Genomic DNA, 14,099 nt, shown 5'->3' with positions numbered 1-14,099 from the left:
AAAAGAAAAGAATTACCTATAAAAAATTAAAATCACTCGTCTTTTTTACATGCATTTGTTGCTCCAAAGGAGTTCAGTTTGTATAGGTGCAGGCAGAGGCAGAGGCAGAGGCAGAGGCAGAGGCAGAGGCAGAGGCAGAGGCAGAGGCAGAGGCAGAGGCAGAGGCAGAGGCAGAGCAGAGGCAGAGGCAGAGGCAGAGGCAGAGGCAGAGGCAGAGGCAGAGGCAGAGGCAGAGGCAGAGGCAGAGGCATGAAGAATATAAAAACTATAAAACAACGATGACAACGGGCATTTTAAGAATCCAAAGGATTCACATAGGTTTAAAGATAATATATAAAATGCTTTTTATTCAGTTTTCATCAGCCTAGTCTTTATATCAAAAATGTCCGTCTAAACCGGCTTTAAAACAGTGAAATAATTACACCAGTTTTGCTAAAAAATAATGAGGTTTCTATTTGTTATTTTTATTTGACAACGTTGTTGGTGTATATTGTGTAATCGCAATTTTCGCCATCGATAAAAATTGAAAACGATTCTGAAATCTACCTTCTAAAAATAAAATACAATACAAATTTTCAACTGTATCGGAATGCCATTATTAACTCCTACATCGCGGCTTCCGCCGTATTTCTGAGAAAGAGCTAAAACTATTCTCGTTTATCGGTTAATTGATCTCATTTCCAAACATTTGTAGAGCCACGTGCCGTCACCCCGTGTGGGCTTTGTTGCAGGACTAAGAACGTGTGCTGTTTTGTTCAAAACATTTTTCACAATAGTATATTTAGACAAACAGAAAATTATTGATTTTGTTACTTAAAAAGAAAAATTCACAAAAAAATCACCCACTTCGAGGGAATAAGAAATATACTGGTCAATTTTACTGAAGAGAAACTAAAAGTGTCCCTATTTCAATCCTGCGGAACCCGACGGACCTGCTATGACACTGAACAGTTTTAGGCTATATTCAGTTCAGCCTTCAATATATTTATCCTAGAAGAGTTTTCAAACCTCAAGAAACAACCATTATCATCGTAGTTAGTATGATAACTAGGTTATTTTAATTATTTTTCAAAGTAAGTTATAATTATTATAAATAGCTTTACAAACTGTGTAAAGTGGAAAATTTTTCCAGTGTTAAATCTAATCAGTTATAATAATTTAAAAAAATAACCAGAATGTGGCTGTTTATGTCGGGGGATTAAATCATAGCGGATAGTCGTCAAGGAAAGCAGGACAACCCAGGGTTTCTAATCAACTAAACGATGGTGTCCTGCTGTTTCTCCTATAATGGACACAAACTCAAAAGCAAGGCAAATTATAAAAAATCCTGCATCTTAAACTCACTCTCACTTTTCCTTCTCCAATATTCGTCAACGTTCATACGGCCTAATTCACAAAAGCTCACTTCAGTGGCGGTTCCAGGATTTTTCAAAGGGGGGTTCCGTTTCTTAAACTGTCTATAATTCTCTTTTGTTTAGTCGATGTTTGACAAAAAATTGGCTCTAATCACCTAATTTCAGTACTATCTAGTAACGGAACTTAAAGGTAAATTCAACATTATAACAGCAAATATCTATCATTTCGTGTTCAACATTATCTTTGTGGATACTTTTAAGCAAAATTTATATAAGACATATTTCTATTACCTAAAAGATCAAACCTTCAAGGGGGGTTCTTTGTACCCCTTCGATCCCCCCTGGATCCGGCGCTGCACTTCATTCCGAAGATGAGTCCCTGAAGATTGACTTGTCTTTCTATTGGTCGAACAGCTGTCAATCAATCGAGCTCTGTCAATCAAACAGCATGTAGATCTTCTTATTTTTCGGTATTTCATCTAGTTCAATTTTAAGATATAACTAGCTAAAAACTAGTGAGAGCTAGTTATATCTAACTCGACACTAGTTTTTAGCTAGTTATATCTTTTTAGTTCAATTTTAGTTCAGTGCGACTATATCGATTGAACACGGCCACGCAGACACAGGATTTGATTCGGATTTGAACACAACTCTGTTTTCTCGACTATCTATATCACTTCAGTATTCACAGTATTCCACTTCAGGAATTAAGGAGGTTGGTAAATCGGTGAGTTAGTCTTTTGGTCCGATAAATATTGAAAGGTTTCGCTGCCATCTCGACAACATCATCAGGTCTAATGAAAACTATAAACTCTACTATACCCTATACCCTTAGGGTACAGTTTTCATTAGACCTGATGATGTTGTCGAGATGACAGCCAAACATTCACAAAAATAATGTTGATAAATCTAATCAATCAACATTGGCAACAAGAGCAAATACCTCAATACGTCTTTGTTTGGTTCATACCTAAGTGAATTTTTAGCTATCTTACAACTAAATATAGTATATGACTATTAGAGTGAAGTCACTAAACACGTGAAATAGATATTAGACTAATACACTTTAGTAGACCCTAATTCCATTGACGTTTTTCTATTGTGTCTATTTGACTATTACACATCGACTGACATGTTTTATTTCACGGGTTAAATGCCTTCACTCTAATACTTTTATTCACTATACATAGCTAGAAAGTGTGTTACGGATATATGGCATGCTCTCTATACCACAGATATTGTGGTATCAGATGAAAACAACAAGTGCGATGAGTGGGATTAAAAAACGAATGGCATAGTCCCGGGGATCGATCGAACCCACACACGATCACAGTTGCGAGGGGTAGCGAGGCCCCATTTCTGTTTTTGAGCTCAGGACACACACACACATAAAAGTTTACATAGGGCTTCTTTAGGTTTTTAAACCAGTTATGTATCAGGCCCGTAGCTAGGGGGGGGGGGGGGTGCAGGGGGTGCGTTCGCACCCCCCACGCGAGCTAAAGGTCTGCTTTTTAAGCAAGTGAGATTTTGGCTGGTATGATATTTTCAAGTAAAACTAAGTAAAACAAATCAATTTTACTTTAATAATTTATCTATACCTATGCGTCCTATGGGACTTTTAGAAAATAAAGTATATGGTTGGTCCACTTTTTGTAAATTAGCACCCCCCCCCCCCCCCCCTAACAAAAATCCTAGCTACGGGCCTGTGTATAAAAATGACTCAGTTAACAAAAAGTTCTGTAAATATCCCAAACTTTATGGGTGACACCGGGTTGATTAGAAGACATGCTGTGTCAGTTCAGTTTGTTATTTTTATGAAACTATCCTCATTAACTAGAGCTAAAAATAAGATTGACATACACTGAATATATTTAAAATCACAAAATAGTTTGTTTAGATCAGTATTACAGTATATCGTTATGTAAATATTTTTTGCTACAAGCTAGCCAAGAGCAGTAACGATGATTAGAAAGTGACAGGTTTTGGTTTTATATATATATATTTTTTATCAAGTTAAACTCGAAAGAATTCATAACAGAATCTTGATAGCTTTTGCTTCTTGCCGTTTTACAATATCTCTACAGATATGGAAGCTCTTTTGTTAGCCCTAACTATCACTCAGTACGTTGCTATGGTAACTGCCAATCAAAACATCTGTCCAGCTGTAAGGTACTCAGGATCCTTCAAGGCTGATAACCACGTGTCTGACCACGCCCTCCTGGGACATTCATATAAAAACGTCACGACCTCCAACATCAAAGAGTGTTTCAATATCTGCGTGATGGACTGCGCATGCGTGTCCTATCAACTGTTTGGCAAACGTTGCGAGTTGCTGGACGGGGACAGACACACAGCACCAATAGACTTCAAACGGAAAACTGGCTACAAGTACTACGAACTCAAACAAAGGATTTCACTGCCCCAGGTAAAATATTGCCCATCAGTTGCGTGATATTTTCAAGAGCACTACATTATCTGGACACGGATTTGGTAATGATGGGGTATTTGCTCTTTCTTTCTAGAATGCTCCATCAGTTTGCACGGGACATTGCAGAAATGGCTGTTGTAGTTTTGTGACCTGTCTCAATGGAGGAACTTGTATCGAGCAGTGTGATGACGTCAAGCGAAAGTTCCAGTGCCTTTGTATCCCAGGGATCTTCACAGGCAGAATGTGCGAGAAGCCCATGACGTGTGCCGCGCATGGCAAAGGACTTGTTTCTGGACTTTATCCCATCACTTTACCTTCTGGCAACAAGATGAATGTTTACTGTGATTTCCATTCACAACCAGGTTTTGTCTGGACTCTGATAGAGTCGTTTGCTTTTGCTAATATGTTAAAGTACCAAGCCAAATCGTTCACCACGGATTTTCCTGTCAACCAAACGGGTACTTTTAACTGGACTGACTACCGCCTGTCTCGCCTGGTCATGCTGCACATCAGAAGTAACTCGACTCTCTTTAGAGCCACATGTAAGTACGAGACTGATGGGCTCCTCACGCGAGACTACATTCGAGGTTTGCTGACCAACTTTGACATCATCATGCATGCAAGTGGAACCATTTGTGCGCATGTGCAGTACATTAACGTACGAGGAATCAACTGTAGCGAATGTACAACTCATTGCTATCAAGGTCCATATCATGCTTTTGTAGACAGTGGACTGGGATCTATAGAAGGATGTCAGTGGGATGGGAGACAAGGCAGCCAAAGGCTATGGTCGAACAAGCTAAACCGATATATGTATGATGATAATTTTGGTTTCTATTCTATTCATAATCAAGAACATCGATGCTCCTCTTCCCACTCTTCTACCACTCAATGGTGGCTTGGTAATCCCGAGTACAGCCCAAATAATTAACTGATGTCATGAAGTCACAAACAGACTGGAACTCGACATTTCGCCATGTTCGTCAGTGAACATATCAGGAACCTTAGCTTTCACTTCTGACTTATTTTCAATAGGAAATCTTGAAAGGTTTCACCTCTGACACCTCTGGTATCTACAAAGAAAATATAATTGATTGGAAAATACATATTAATTTCTCAGTAAGCGGCATGCTGAAAATACTATAGTTGATTAATATGGCTAGAATATGTACACCACTGTCACGGGGATTTAGTGAAACTTCAAAAACCACGTATTCTAGTGCAAACGATCGAAGTTTGCTCTTTAAATTTAGAAAAGGCATAAGCCGTACGCCTTTATTAACTAGTATATATTCCGTGCTACTGCTGATGGGCTTACAGGACCGTTATCTACAGTTCTTTATTTGATTCAGTCCAATCCAAAAATGCAAATGAATAGAGAACAGTGCACTTTATTTAACATTGTTATTTGATTCGCTTTACCAACTCACACTACACACCAGCCAATGATGAGCACCGTGCAATATGAAATGTATACTCTCTCTGTTGTGGTTGCTAATGGCAACAAGAATGTTACAAAATAAAAAAAAATTCACGATACAAAACCACAAGATGATTGATGATGGAAGGGGAGCTTACTTGTCCCGTATGTCTCGATCTTTTTAAACAACCGGTCGTACTTCCATGTTCGCATAATTTATGTACTACATGTGCCAGAAGAATTCTAAAACCCCGGGGAATATCTCAAGACTGGGTTAACTGGGTGGTTGAGAACAAGTCTAGTTGTACTAAATCACACCTTCAACCAGATGTAAGATGTCCAACATGTCGACAGACATTTCCTGTGGACCCAAGAGGAGTTGCTGCCCTTCAAAGGAACCTAATCCTGGAGAATGTAATCGAACGATTTAAAGAGGAAAGAACAACCACAAGAGGTAATGATCAGTCTGTAGAACTATATTTAAATCTAATCAAACTTAGAACAAAAACTGATGATACAATATTGAGTATCCAAACTGTATTGCCAAAGACAGAAGTTAAGATGTTGAATTCTTAAGAAGATCTGCTGTGAATACTCCTTGTACTATTCAGAGTGCACAGATTAAAATTACTGCTTGAATTTCTTTTCCAACTTTGATTGATTTATTCGAAGTTAGTGAGGCCATACAAATTATAAAATAATCTGCTTTAATCAATAATTAACGAGAACAGTTTTCTCACTTATGTGGTTTAAATAACCGCAAAGATCCTCAGGAATGAAAATTTGCTGATTTTAAAACTGCTACACGTTGCTGACTTCGTTTGAACGTATTCTTAATACAGGAAGTAGCTATGATCAAGAACCATTAGTCTGCCAGTTTTGTGAAGACTTTTCACCACGGAAGGCGAATGTCATGTGTAGCGAATGCACCTTCGCGTACTGTGGGACATGTTTTGATACGTACCATCCTATGAAGGGTCCTTTATCTGGCCATACGATTGGGCCCCCACAAATAAAGACCGTTAAGAGCAAAGAGAATAATGTAACATGTCAAGAACATAAAGAAGAGAAAGTAGCTCTCTACTGTTATGAGTGTCAGAAGGCAGTGTGCTACATGTGCAAGGAGTTCGGCGAGCATAAGAAACATCGAGTGGAGTTGTTAGAAGCTGTATTTAGGAAGACGAAGGTATTACTTAAGATGTTATATAGAGATGAGTTTATATATCTGATAAAACATTTTGAAGGTTGTTCTGTTTGTGTTACAGGATGACATGGCGAGAATTCTGAGACATCTGGTGAAACACAATAACTCTACTCATAAACTGATTGAATCCTTTGAAGGAATGTGTGCTGTGGCAAAGGTAAACCCTTGCTATACCAGTCCCTCTCTGACAATATAGTACTTTCTCTAACATGCAAATGTCCTTTCTGACCATTAGAAATCAGGTAGCGATGTGGAAGCTCACGTGAAGAAGGAATGTGATATGCTTCTGGTGATCATAGAAAAGAAGAAAGCAGAGCTTTTAGAATATATTAATTCAGCTTATAATGACAAACTTAACGAACTCCATGAAACAATTCGTCGTTGTGATAAGACATTGCAGCAGTCACTGGGGCTTGTAGAGTTCTCTGAGGAAGCGTTGAAAGAAAACAATGCAGTGACGTTTCTGCAGGTAATGGACAAACATTTTATGTGTTTACAAGAACTTTTACAACACAAACGATGACAAATTTTGGTCCTTATATGTCTGTTCTTTTCTCATTCCAGACATCAAGTGCTCTAACAACGAGGTACAAAAGACACATGTTTCCCTCACTTGCTTTGGTCTCAATGCCTTGATTATGTTATAAATCAATCAATTATTAGACTAACTCAATGCAAGAACCATTTGCTGTACTTACAGAATGCGTCTTATGCTGGATGCCATCAAAGATTTACCACAAGTCTCTTCCCTTGATCCGACCTTCGACCACATGGCCGTAGATACGTCATGGGAGAGAAAGATGTTGAAGAAACTTGATTGGCTTACAAGAACCCGGTAAAATGCGCATGTCTCCTTCTTTTGCTAGATATTAGACTGTTCCAGACCCTCGTTAAATTTCCGCAGTCACTGAGAATAAAGGTAGCCTGACCAGTGTTTTATGTACTCATGATTTGCTCGATGTTGCTTTGCCCAGGAAGCCCATCATTTGTTACATCTCAATGTAAAGCCCAAAACAGGTCAGTATATCTAGTATGGAGTCAGCCCAATAGTGCAGTGGATTCCTATCATTTAAAGGCAGAAATCATCAACCCCCCTCTATTTCCCGAAGGAGACGAGCTACGAGATATCGTACAAGTCAATACCGCGGCAACTAATACCCGGTATGTAATCGAGTGTAGCCGGTATAACGCCAAGGTTACTGCGCGGGTAAAGGCGTCAAACCGTGCAGGAGATGGTCCATTTAGCAAAGAACTTACTTTAACAGCCGGTAAAGGTAAGACAGCAAGTCATCACTATTTTCATCATTATCTTTATTGGTGTACTAGAGATAACGCGATATCCATGTTCTGTTTTTAGGACTGTACTTCAAGCTTGATCCATCTTCTTCTCCGCATCGTGAGCTGGTGTTCTCACGTGACCTCACAATCGCTAAACTAACCAAACCAGTCAGTTCTGTGGTTCTAGGTGACGTCAGTCTTACCACAGGACGTCACTACTGGAAAGTTCGAGTTGATCTGTTCCAAGGAGCCACGAACTATTCAGGTTATGTAGCTGTAGGTATAGCAAGAACCGCTGTGCAAGCAAGTCTGTTAGGTACGTATCAATCCATGCTACCTTTCTTCTCCTTCTTCTTCTTTTTCTTGTTCTTGTTCTTGTTCTTCTTCTTGTGCTGATGCTATTATGGCTGGATGCCACATAGTGCCTTTACAAGGCTTGACCACTTTTTCCTTTCATTTGCAATCGTTATTGCTTCTTTGAACGAGATAGTCCTTCACGTTGTCACTCCACCTCATTCTTTCTCGTCCACGCCTTCGTGCTCCCAATAGGTTCCGAAGTAGACGTCTGCGGGGAATTCTGAATAGTAGAATCCTTACACGTGACCAAACCATCAGTGTTAGTCGTTTCTTACGTAGTATATTTAGTATGCTACTTTACTTTACCTGCATGAATGTCGTGAATAAATAGTATCAAGATATACCTGCGCGCGGGAAATGAGGTGCTTCCATTTTTTGAGCCTTAAAAAGTTAAACATGCATTATTCCCACATAACATAACGCATAAATGTTAAGACCATGTGCTAGATATATTACAGGGTTTAGCCATACATAATATATGATTTCAGGTGACCATGATGGTTCATACGGACTGCAAGTCTTCGAGAATACAAGCATGTGGTGCGAAAACACTCACAATAGGCTTCAAACCAAACGAAAATCAAAAGAGTTTAAAGGAAGTAACTTTGCAGTTCTTTTGGACTTAGACGAGCGTAAGATGAATATCTATTTGAATGGAAAACTACAGACAGACGAAACACGTCCTAAAGGACCATCATTTGTAGGTATAACTGGGACATTCTACCCAGCACTGTGCCTATATGGGACATCTGTTCAAACAAGTATCCAGTCTGGCTTAGAACTACCAACACGGTGTCCAGGTCAGCCTTACACTGACAACCTTATTACCTTTCTTACATTTCTCAGTGTTGATTCCAATGTAACTAATGTCTTATTTCATAATTTCTAGGGATTCCAACCATCACTCTTGAAGATTGTTCAGTAGACAACACAAAAATAAACCTTGCTTGGAACCCCCCTGATAACTGCAACGTCGACTGCTACATCTTAGAGGCTGATATCCTAAATCGGGAGGGGGATATTCACCAAAAAAGAATGTTTATAAAGGTAATTACATGAAGTGAGGTTACTTAGTAGTTGAGTGTGTACCAGCTTGTGATTGACGTCTCAGTCTCATATCTTACAGGTATATCAAGGACCACGTTGCAAGTACACTATTCGTGGATTGGAATACAATGTTACTGTAGTCGCACGTGTCATAGCTGTAAACACCGCTGGACAAAGTGAGCCAAGTGATGAAGTCTCCTTGTCTACAGAGAGAGGTATTCTATCATGCACCTTTACACACCGGCACACTTCAGACAATCAACTGGCTTTTTTGTAGCCAACACTAAACTAAGATTTTATCAAGCTAAACTACTGTGAATTGGTTTTGGATAATTGCAGGAGTGATCTTTAAACTCGACCCTGAAAGCATTCACGATTCCCTTAAACTGTCACGAGGAAACAAGACTGTAGTCCAGCATGTGGCTACGCATGCTAACGTATTTGGAGATGCGCTCCTTGCTGATGGCTGTCATTACTGGACCGTAGAACTTCAAAAGTTAAATCCAAAAAATGGGTTTATTGCAGTCGGTAAGAAATCCCCCCCGCCCGCACACACACACACACACACACACAAACGAACAGTTTGAAGTGCTTGAGCTAAATTGTTGCCTCTTTTTATACCGCTTTTAGGATAAAGTTTTTTAGTTACATATATGATAAGTCGAGAGCTGCAACATTGCAGAAACATGAGGAGCACTTATGCCTAAGGTTCACTCGGTAAAATTACTAGAAAAGGCCCTGTGTACATGAAAGTACTAGGAGTACAGCAAGGCGGGAAACTGAAGAAAACTGTCCCTAACCCGACCGCGGGGTCCCTCTAACCTGACCGCGGGGTCACTCTAACCTGACCGCGGGTTCACCCTAACCTTTGTACTTTCCTCCAGGGGTCGCAAGGAAGCCGGTACAAGGAGTTATTCTTGGTAACGACTCTAGTTCCTTCGCGCTTCAAGTATTTACAGAAACTGGAGTGAGGACAGAAAACACCAAGAACAAGATTCAACTCAAGAAAAAAGCCAACGACATCAAAGGCAGCATCTTTGGTGTTCTTCTTGATCTGAATAAAGAAGTCTTGAATGTTTACCTTGATGGGGAGTTACAGAAAACCAGCACATCTCCTAAGGGACCAAGCTTTAAGGGGCTTAGAGGAATGTTCTGTGCAGGACTGTGCCTATATGGTACCAACATAGAGATGAGTCTCACGACAGGAATAGAAACTCCTTCTCCTCCAGGTCTGTAAGGGAACACAAGAGTATTCAATTCACATATTTACAAAACCAGAATGGGAATGGGAGGACAAAAGGAATTTAGAAAAAGGAACAAAAACATGTGAACATACTTTTTGAAATGTGAAAGTACTGTATTAATATCCTAATCTATTACTCAGATGCCCCAGCATTCAACAAGGACATCTGTAAAGTCACCAATACTACAGTACGCTTTGGATGGCACCCCCCTCCATCAAAGTGCCCAACAGACTATTATGTACTAGAAGTTGATGTTGTCAAGGCATCCGAGTATGTAAACAAAAAGAAAAAAGATCGAAAGTTCAAGCGTGTGTACGAAGGTCCGTTACAAGAACATTCCATATCCAGCGTGGCTTACGATATGAAGATCATAGGTCGGGTATTTGGCATGAATATGGCCGGAGAAGGCACTCCTAGTAATGACTTGGTTCTCTCAACACCTAAAGGTATCTTTACCTGTGACTTATATTCTCATGTCTAATCCCATCTAATCTTATGAACTAAAGGCGAGTCATGCTTGCTTTCCACATAGGGCTGTATTTCCAGCTGGACCCAGCAACTGCCAATCACGAGCTGAACATTTCAGAAAACCACTGTACTGTTGCACTTAAAAGTCCCATGTATACTTTCATCCTTGGGAACGTCAAACTGACTACCGGCTGTCATTATTGGAGAGTCCATGTTGATGTGTTTAACAGCCCCAATCAGCTGTCAATCATAGGTAACTAACATTAACGCGAAGGTAGAATGTACTCTATTAAAGGGATATTAATAAATGATAAATTTAAAATAATTATTATTGTTCATTAGGTGTTGGTATTGCACGTGGAATATTAGATGACCCTATCTTGGGTGAGGACACCCATTCCTATGCAGTGCAATTCAATGAACATCCTACAACCACGTGCATTAATACCAAAAACAGGATTCAAATAAAGAAAACATCAGACGAAATGACGAACAGCAATATTGGAGTATTACTCAACTTGGACAGTCGATTACTCAACATCTTTTTCAATGGTAAGATGAACCATTAACCATCAAAAATTTGAAGCAGCCATAGAATAAAGCCACTGAATCAGTTCAAAAATTCCAACTCAATATCTAGTTCATATACTAATGAAAGCAGTTGCCTGTTTGTATACCTTTCCATTCCTGTCCCTTCCTACCCCCCCCCCCCCTCCCATTAAGACTTTCACACTTTTCCTACCTCGTTTCAGTAGACACCTTATAATCACTGCTTGACACATTTCATGCTTAACCTGAGTGAATTCTTAGTTGATAACTAAATACTGTTACACAATAAATAATTGGTGATTGTTTCATGGATATATCGATCATTTCAATCTAATTCAAACTTATTACTGGGTAGCCTGTGGCAGCCCAGTCATAAAATGTCTTTGGTATTTTTTTGTCTTTACATCTAGTTTTTCAAATCTTTTCAGGTAAACTTTTGACTGACAATTCTCGTCCATCAGGCCCAACCTTTACAGGTATTTCTGGAGATTTCTACCCAGCACTAAGTCTGTATGGAACCAATGTTCAACTAACAGTACACACAGGAGAATCTTTTGAAACAAAGTAATATACAAATACTGTCTTCATAAGAGAACCAGCATCTACAAGAAATGGGCAAGAAATAATCCTTCTGAAATGGAACCGGGATATTTCTTTTTTATAGGTTGATGATTTAACACTATTATAACAACAAAACAATCAAGTCATAAGAAATCGTTTATTCATTTAATATCTTAACAATATTAGTTCAAAATACAAACATGTTTTAATCTTTAACATAATTATTTTGATTAATTTTGAATTCAGTTTATTGGATTTTATTCAAATATTAATAATTATACTATTAATGTAAAACTTTTAATGTAAGACTTTGGTTTAAATATTCAAGAAATTTTTACTACTGTTTATAATCTAAAATGAATGACATCGAATGAAGAGAGATAAAGGGAGATTGAGTGAAACATGGTATAGGTACAGTTGTTAAAAAATAACCCAGAATGTGAAGTGGGCAGGATGTTTCATTGACAGGTATAGGGTGAAAATTAATAGGAATCATAGTGTTGCACTGTGATATAGACATTCCTATTCCAGATCTTTAATAGTTACACAATCATAACCTATCAATATTGTTTTAGATCAGGTTTAGTTACTATTAGACAAACTGATGGTGCATAGATGGTGTATAATTACCTCAAAAACCCTGAAAAACAATAAAACAAAGAATAAGATCAATGACATATTTAATGTATAGAACATCCTTTTGATCAATGACGTTATGGGTCATATCATGCTCCTATAGAGTACCAAAGTGTGACGTCATCAAATTTTAAAATTTGCAATAGACCCTTTTCTAGTTCCAAATTACTGCTGTGTTTCTTGGTTAGACTCATTTGCTCAGGCTTAGCCTCGAATCAGTGTCTCATTACTTGCAAATACCAACGGTACAGTAACGAATGCACAAGTTCAATAATACGAACACTTTGAAACTTGATGGACTTTGACTGGAAAACGTGAATATTCTTCACAAAATCAAGGCTTAGCCTGAGCAAATGAGTCTGTAATCAAGAAACACAGCAGTAATTTGGAACTCGAAAAGGGTCTATTCAGTTTTGAAGAGAACACACCATTGTCTACATTTCTGCCAACTTCAAGGCTGTTCTGAGCTTTAAAAATTGAGATATTGGGTATTTGAGCTCCAAAAGGCCCCATACATTTCTCTAATTTTGGACTGGATCCAATCACGTTAGACCCAGCCTTAAATAAGAGAAAATGTTAGGGATATTTTTGTATTAAATTACCTATATATCAACCGTTTTTCGCTCTATGGGTCTGAAATTTCACACTATGTTAAATTTTTACATGCAGTTTCTGATAATGTCACCAAATTCCTATATGTCTTTAAGAACAATTTTAGTGACGTCATCACTTCGGTACTCTAATTTGTCTATTATTCCACCCTCTTGTGGACAATTCTTCGAATACTTATTCAATGACCAATAAAATAAATGAAACTTCCGCGTATAATTTAACCGTTTTTAAGGCCACAATCAAAGGAATAACGTCTCATCTTGGACAAAAGATTACCAAAACCCCTAACACATTGTGTAGACAATTATGACGGCAAAAATGGGCAAAAATCGTTAAAATAGCTTGCCTTATTCATGTTCCATAGATTTAAAACATCGCGGGTACCGTAGGACTAATCTAAGAAGCAAAAATGATGGTTAATAAGGCTAGAAATTCAAAATTCAAGCTAATGGAATAGCTGGTTTGAGCACGTGGCGTGGTGGTGTTCAGATAAGCACTTCTTTCAACATGTGTTCTTTCTGTCCCGAAAGATGGTTATAGAAGTCATTTCATCATTACCTGAAGTCTAAAATACTTTAATGTTTGTCTTGAAGCTTACCTGAATCAGTATTGTGAAGGGAACTTCCACATTAACCCTACATTTCCATACCAATGTGGCATCGTCGGAGAGCGGGTTAACATGGCGCCTTTTCAAGCCCTGGCTTGAATTTCATACCTCAGTTATTACGTAATTTGAGCGGGCACTTTAGTACTTTCTGGGGTGAGGTAATTGTACCTTTTAGAAACACTACAATTATTTATTAAGAAACAAACAATAATGATCTCAGAACACTTGAAGAAGCTAGGATACTTGTTCTTAAGTCTATCTATTTAATTTAAGGATTCTATATAAGTTTTTCAACATTTTATTTACTTCTGCTAAAATCATGCACCACCCCTA

The 14,099-nt window shown here is 38.5% G+C and overlaps 2 protein-coding genes and 1 long non-coding RNA gene across 3 annotated transcripts; 2 read left to right on the top strand and 1 right to left on the bottom strand.

The window, feature by feature from the left end:
* Window positions 1-1,899: 1,899 nt before the first annotated feature.
* On the top strand, window positions 1,900-4,762 carry LOC116302717 (uncharacterized). The gene is made up of 3 exons (XM_031712078.2): window positions 1,900-2,082; window positions 3,440-3,780; window positions 3,878-4,762. Exons 2-3 carry the CDS (start codon window positions 3,442-3,444, stop codon window positions 4,712-4,714), a joined length of 1,176 nt encoding a protein of 391 aa, XP_031567938.1. The 5' UTR covers window positions 1,900-2,082; window positions 3,440-3,441; the 3' UTR covers window positions 4,715-4,762.
* A 582-nt stretch (window positions 4,763-5,344) lies between these two features.
* LOC116302706 (E3 ubiquitin-protein ligase TRIM9-like) lies at window positions 5,345-12,096 on the top strand. Its single transcript, XM_089032355.1, has 17 exons — window positions 5,345-5,657; window positions 6,046-6,389; window positions 6,469-6,564; window positions 6,643-6,876; window positions 6,972-6,994; window positions 7,108-7,233; window positions 7,374-7,681; window positions 7,765-8,001; window positions 8,531-8,842; window positions 8,932-9,089; window positions 9,169-9,304; window positions 9,429-9,617; window positions 9,974-10,318; window positions 10,474-10,779; window positions 10,866-11,054; window positions 11,144-11,353; window positions 11,779-12,096. The coding sequence occupies exons 1-17, from the start codon at window positions 5,345-5,347 to the stop codon at window positions 11,916-11,918; spliced, it is 3,666 nt and encodes a 1,221-aa protein (XP_088888481.1). The 3' UTR covers window positions 11,919-12,096.
* On the bottom strand, window positions 12,055-13,888 carry LOC148909767 (uncharacterized). The gene is made up of 3 exons (XR_016120165.1): window positions 13,758-13,888; window positions 13,506-13,555; window positions 12,055-12,551 (listed from the first exon to the last, which is right to left on the bottom strand). It is a non-coding gene; the product is annotated as an uncharacterized LOC148909767 (long non-coding RNA).
* Window positions 13,889-14,099: the final 211 nt, after the last annotated feature.

This window comes from Actinia tenebrosa, unplaced genomic scaffold, assembly GCF_029948245.1.
Source record: "Actinia tenebrosa isolate PJP-AT-01 unplaced genomic scaffold, QUT_ActTen_1.0 PGA_scaffold1__47_contigs__length_23844297, whole genome shotgun sequence".
NCBI classification, from domain to species: domain Eukaryota; kingdom Metazoa; phylum Cnidaria; class Anthozoa; order Actiniaria; family Actiniidae; genus Actinia; species Actinia tenebrosa.
Note: the sequence above shows the minus strand (reverse complement) of the source record. Positions and strands in the feature narration are given on the sequence as shown.

Bases quoted from the DNA above. Each gene is read 5' to 3' on its own strand.
- LOC116302706 (XM_089032355.1), top strand. From the start codon at position 5,345: ATGGAAGGGGAGCTTACTTGTCCCGTATGTCTCGATCTTTTTAAACAA. The intron at 9,618-9,973 runs GTAAGAAATCCC...ACTTTCCTCCAG, and splicing joins AAATGGGTTTATTGCAGTCG to GGGTCGCAAGGAAGCCGGTA. The intron at 10,319-10,473 runs GTCTGTAAGGGA...TCTATTACTCAG, and splicing joins AGAAACTCCTTCTCCTCCAG to ATGCCCCAGCATTCAACAAG.
- LOC116302717 (XM_031712078.2), top strand. From the start codon at position 3,442: ATGGAAGCTCTTTTGTTAGCCCTAACTATCACTCAGTACGTTGCTATG. The intron at 3,781-3,877 runs GTAAAATATTGC...CTTTCTTTCTAG, and splicing joins AAAGGATTTCACTGCCCCAG to AATGCTCCATCAGTTTGCAC.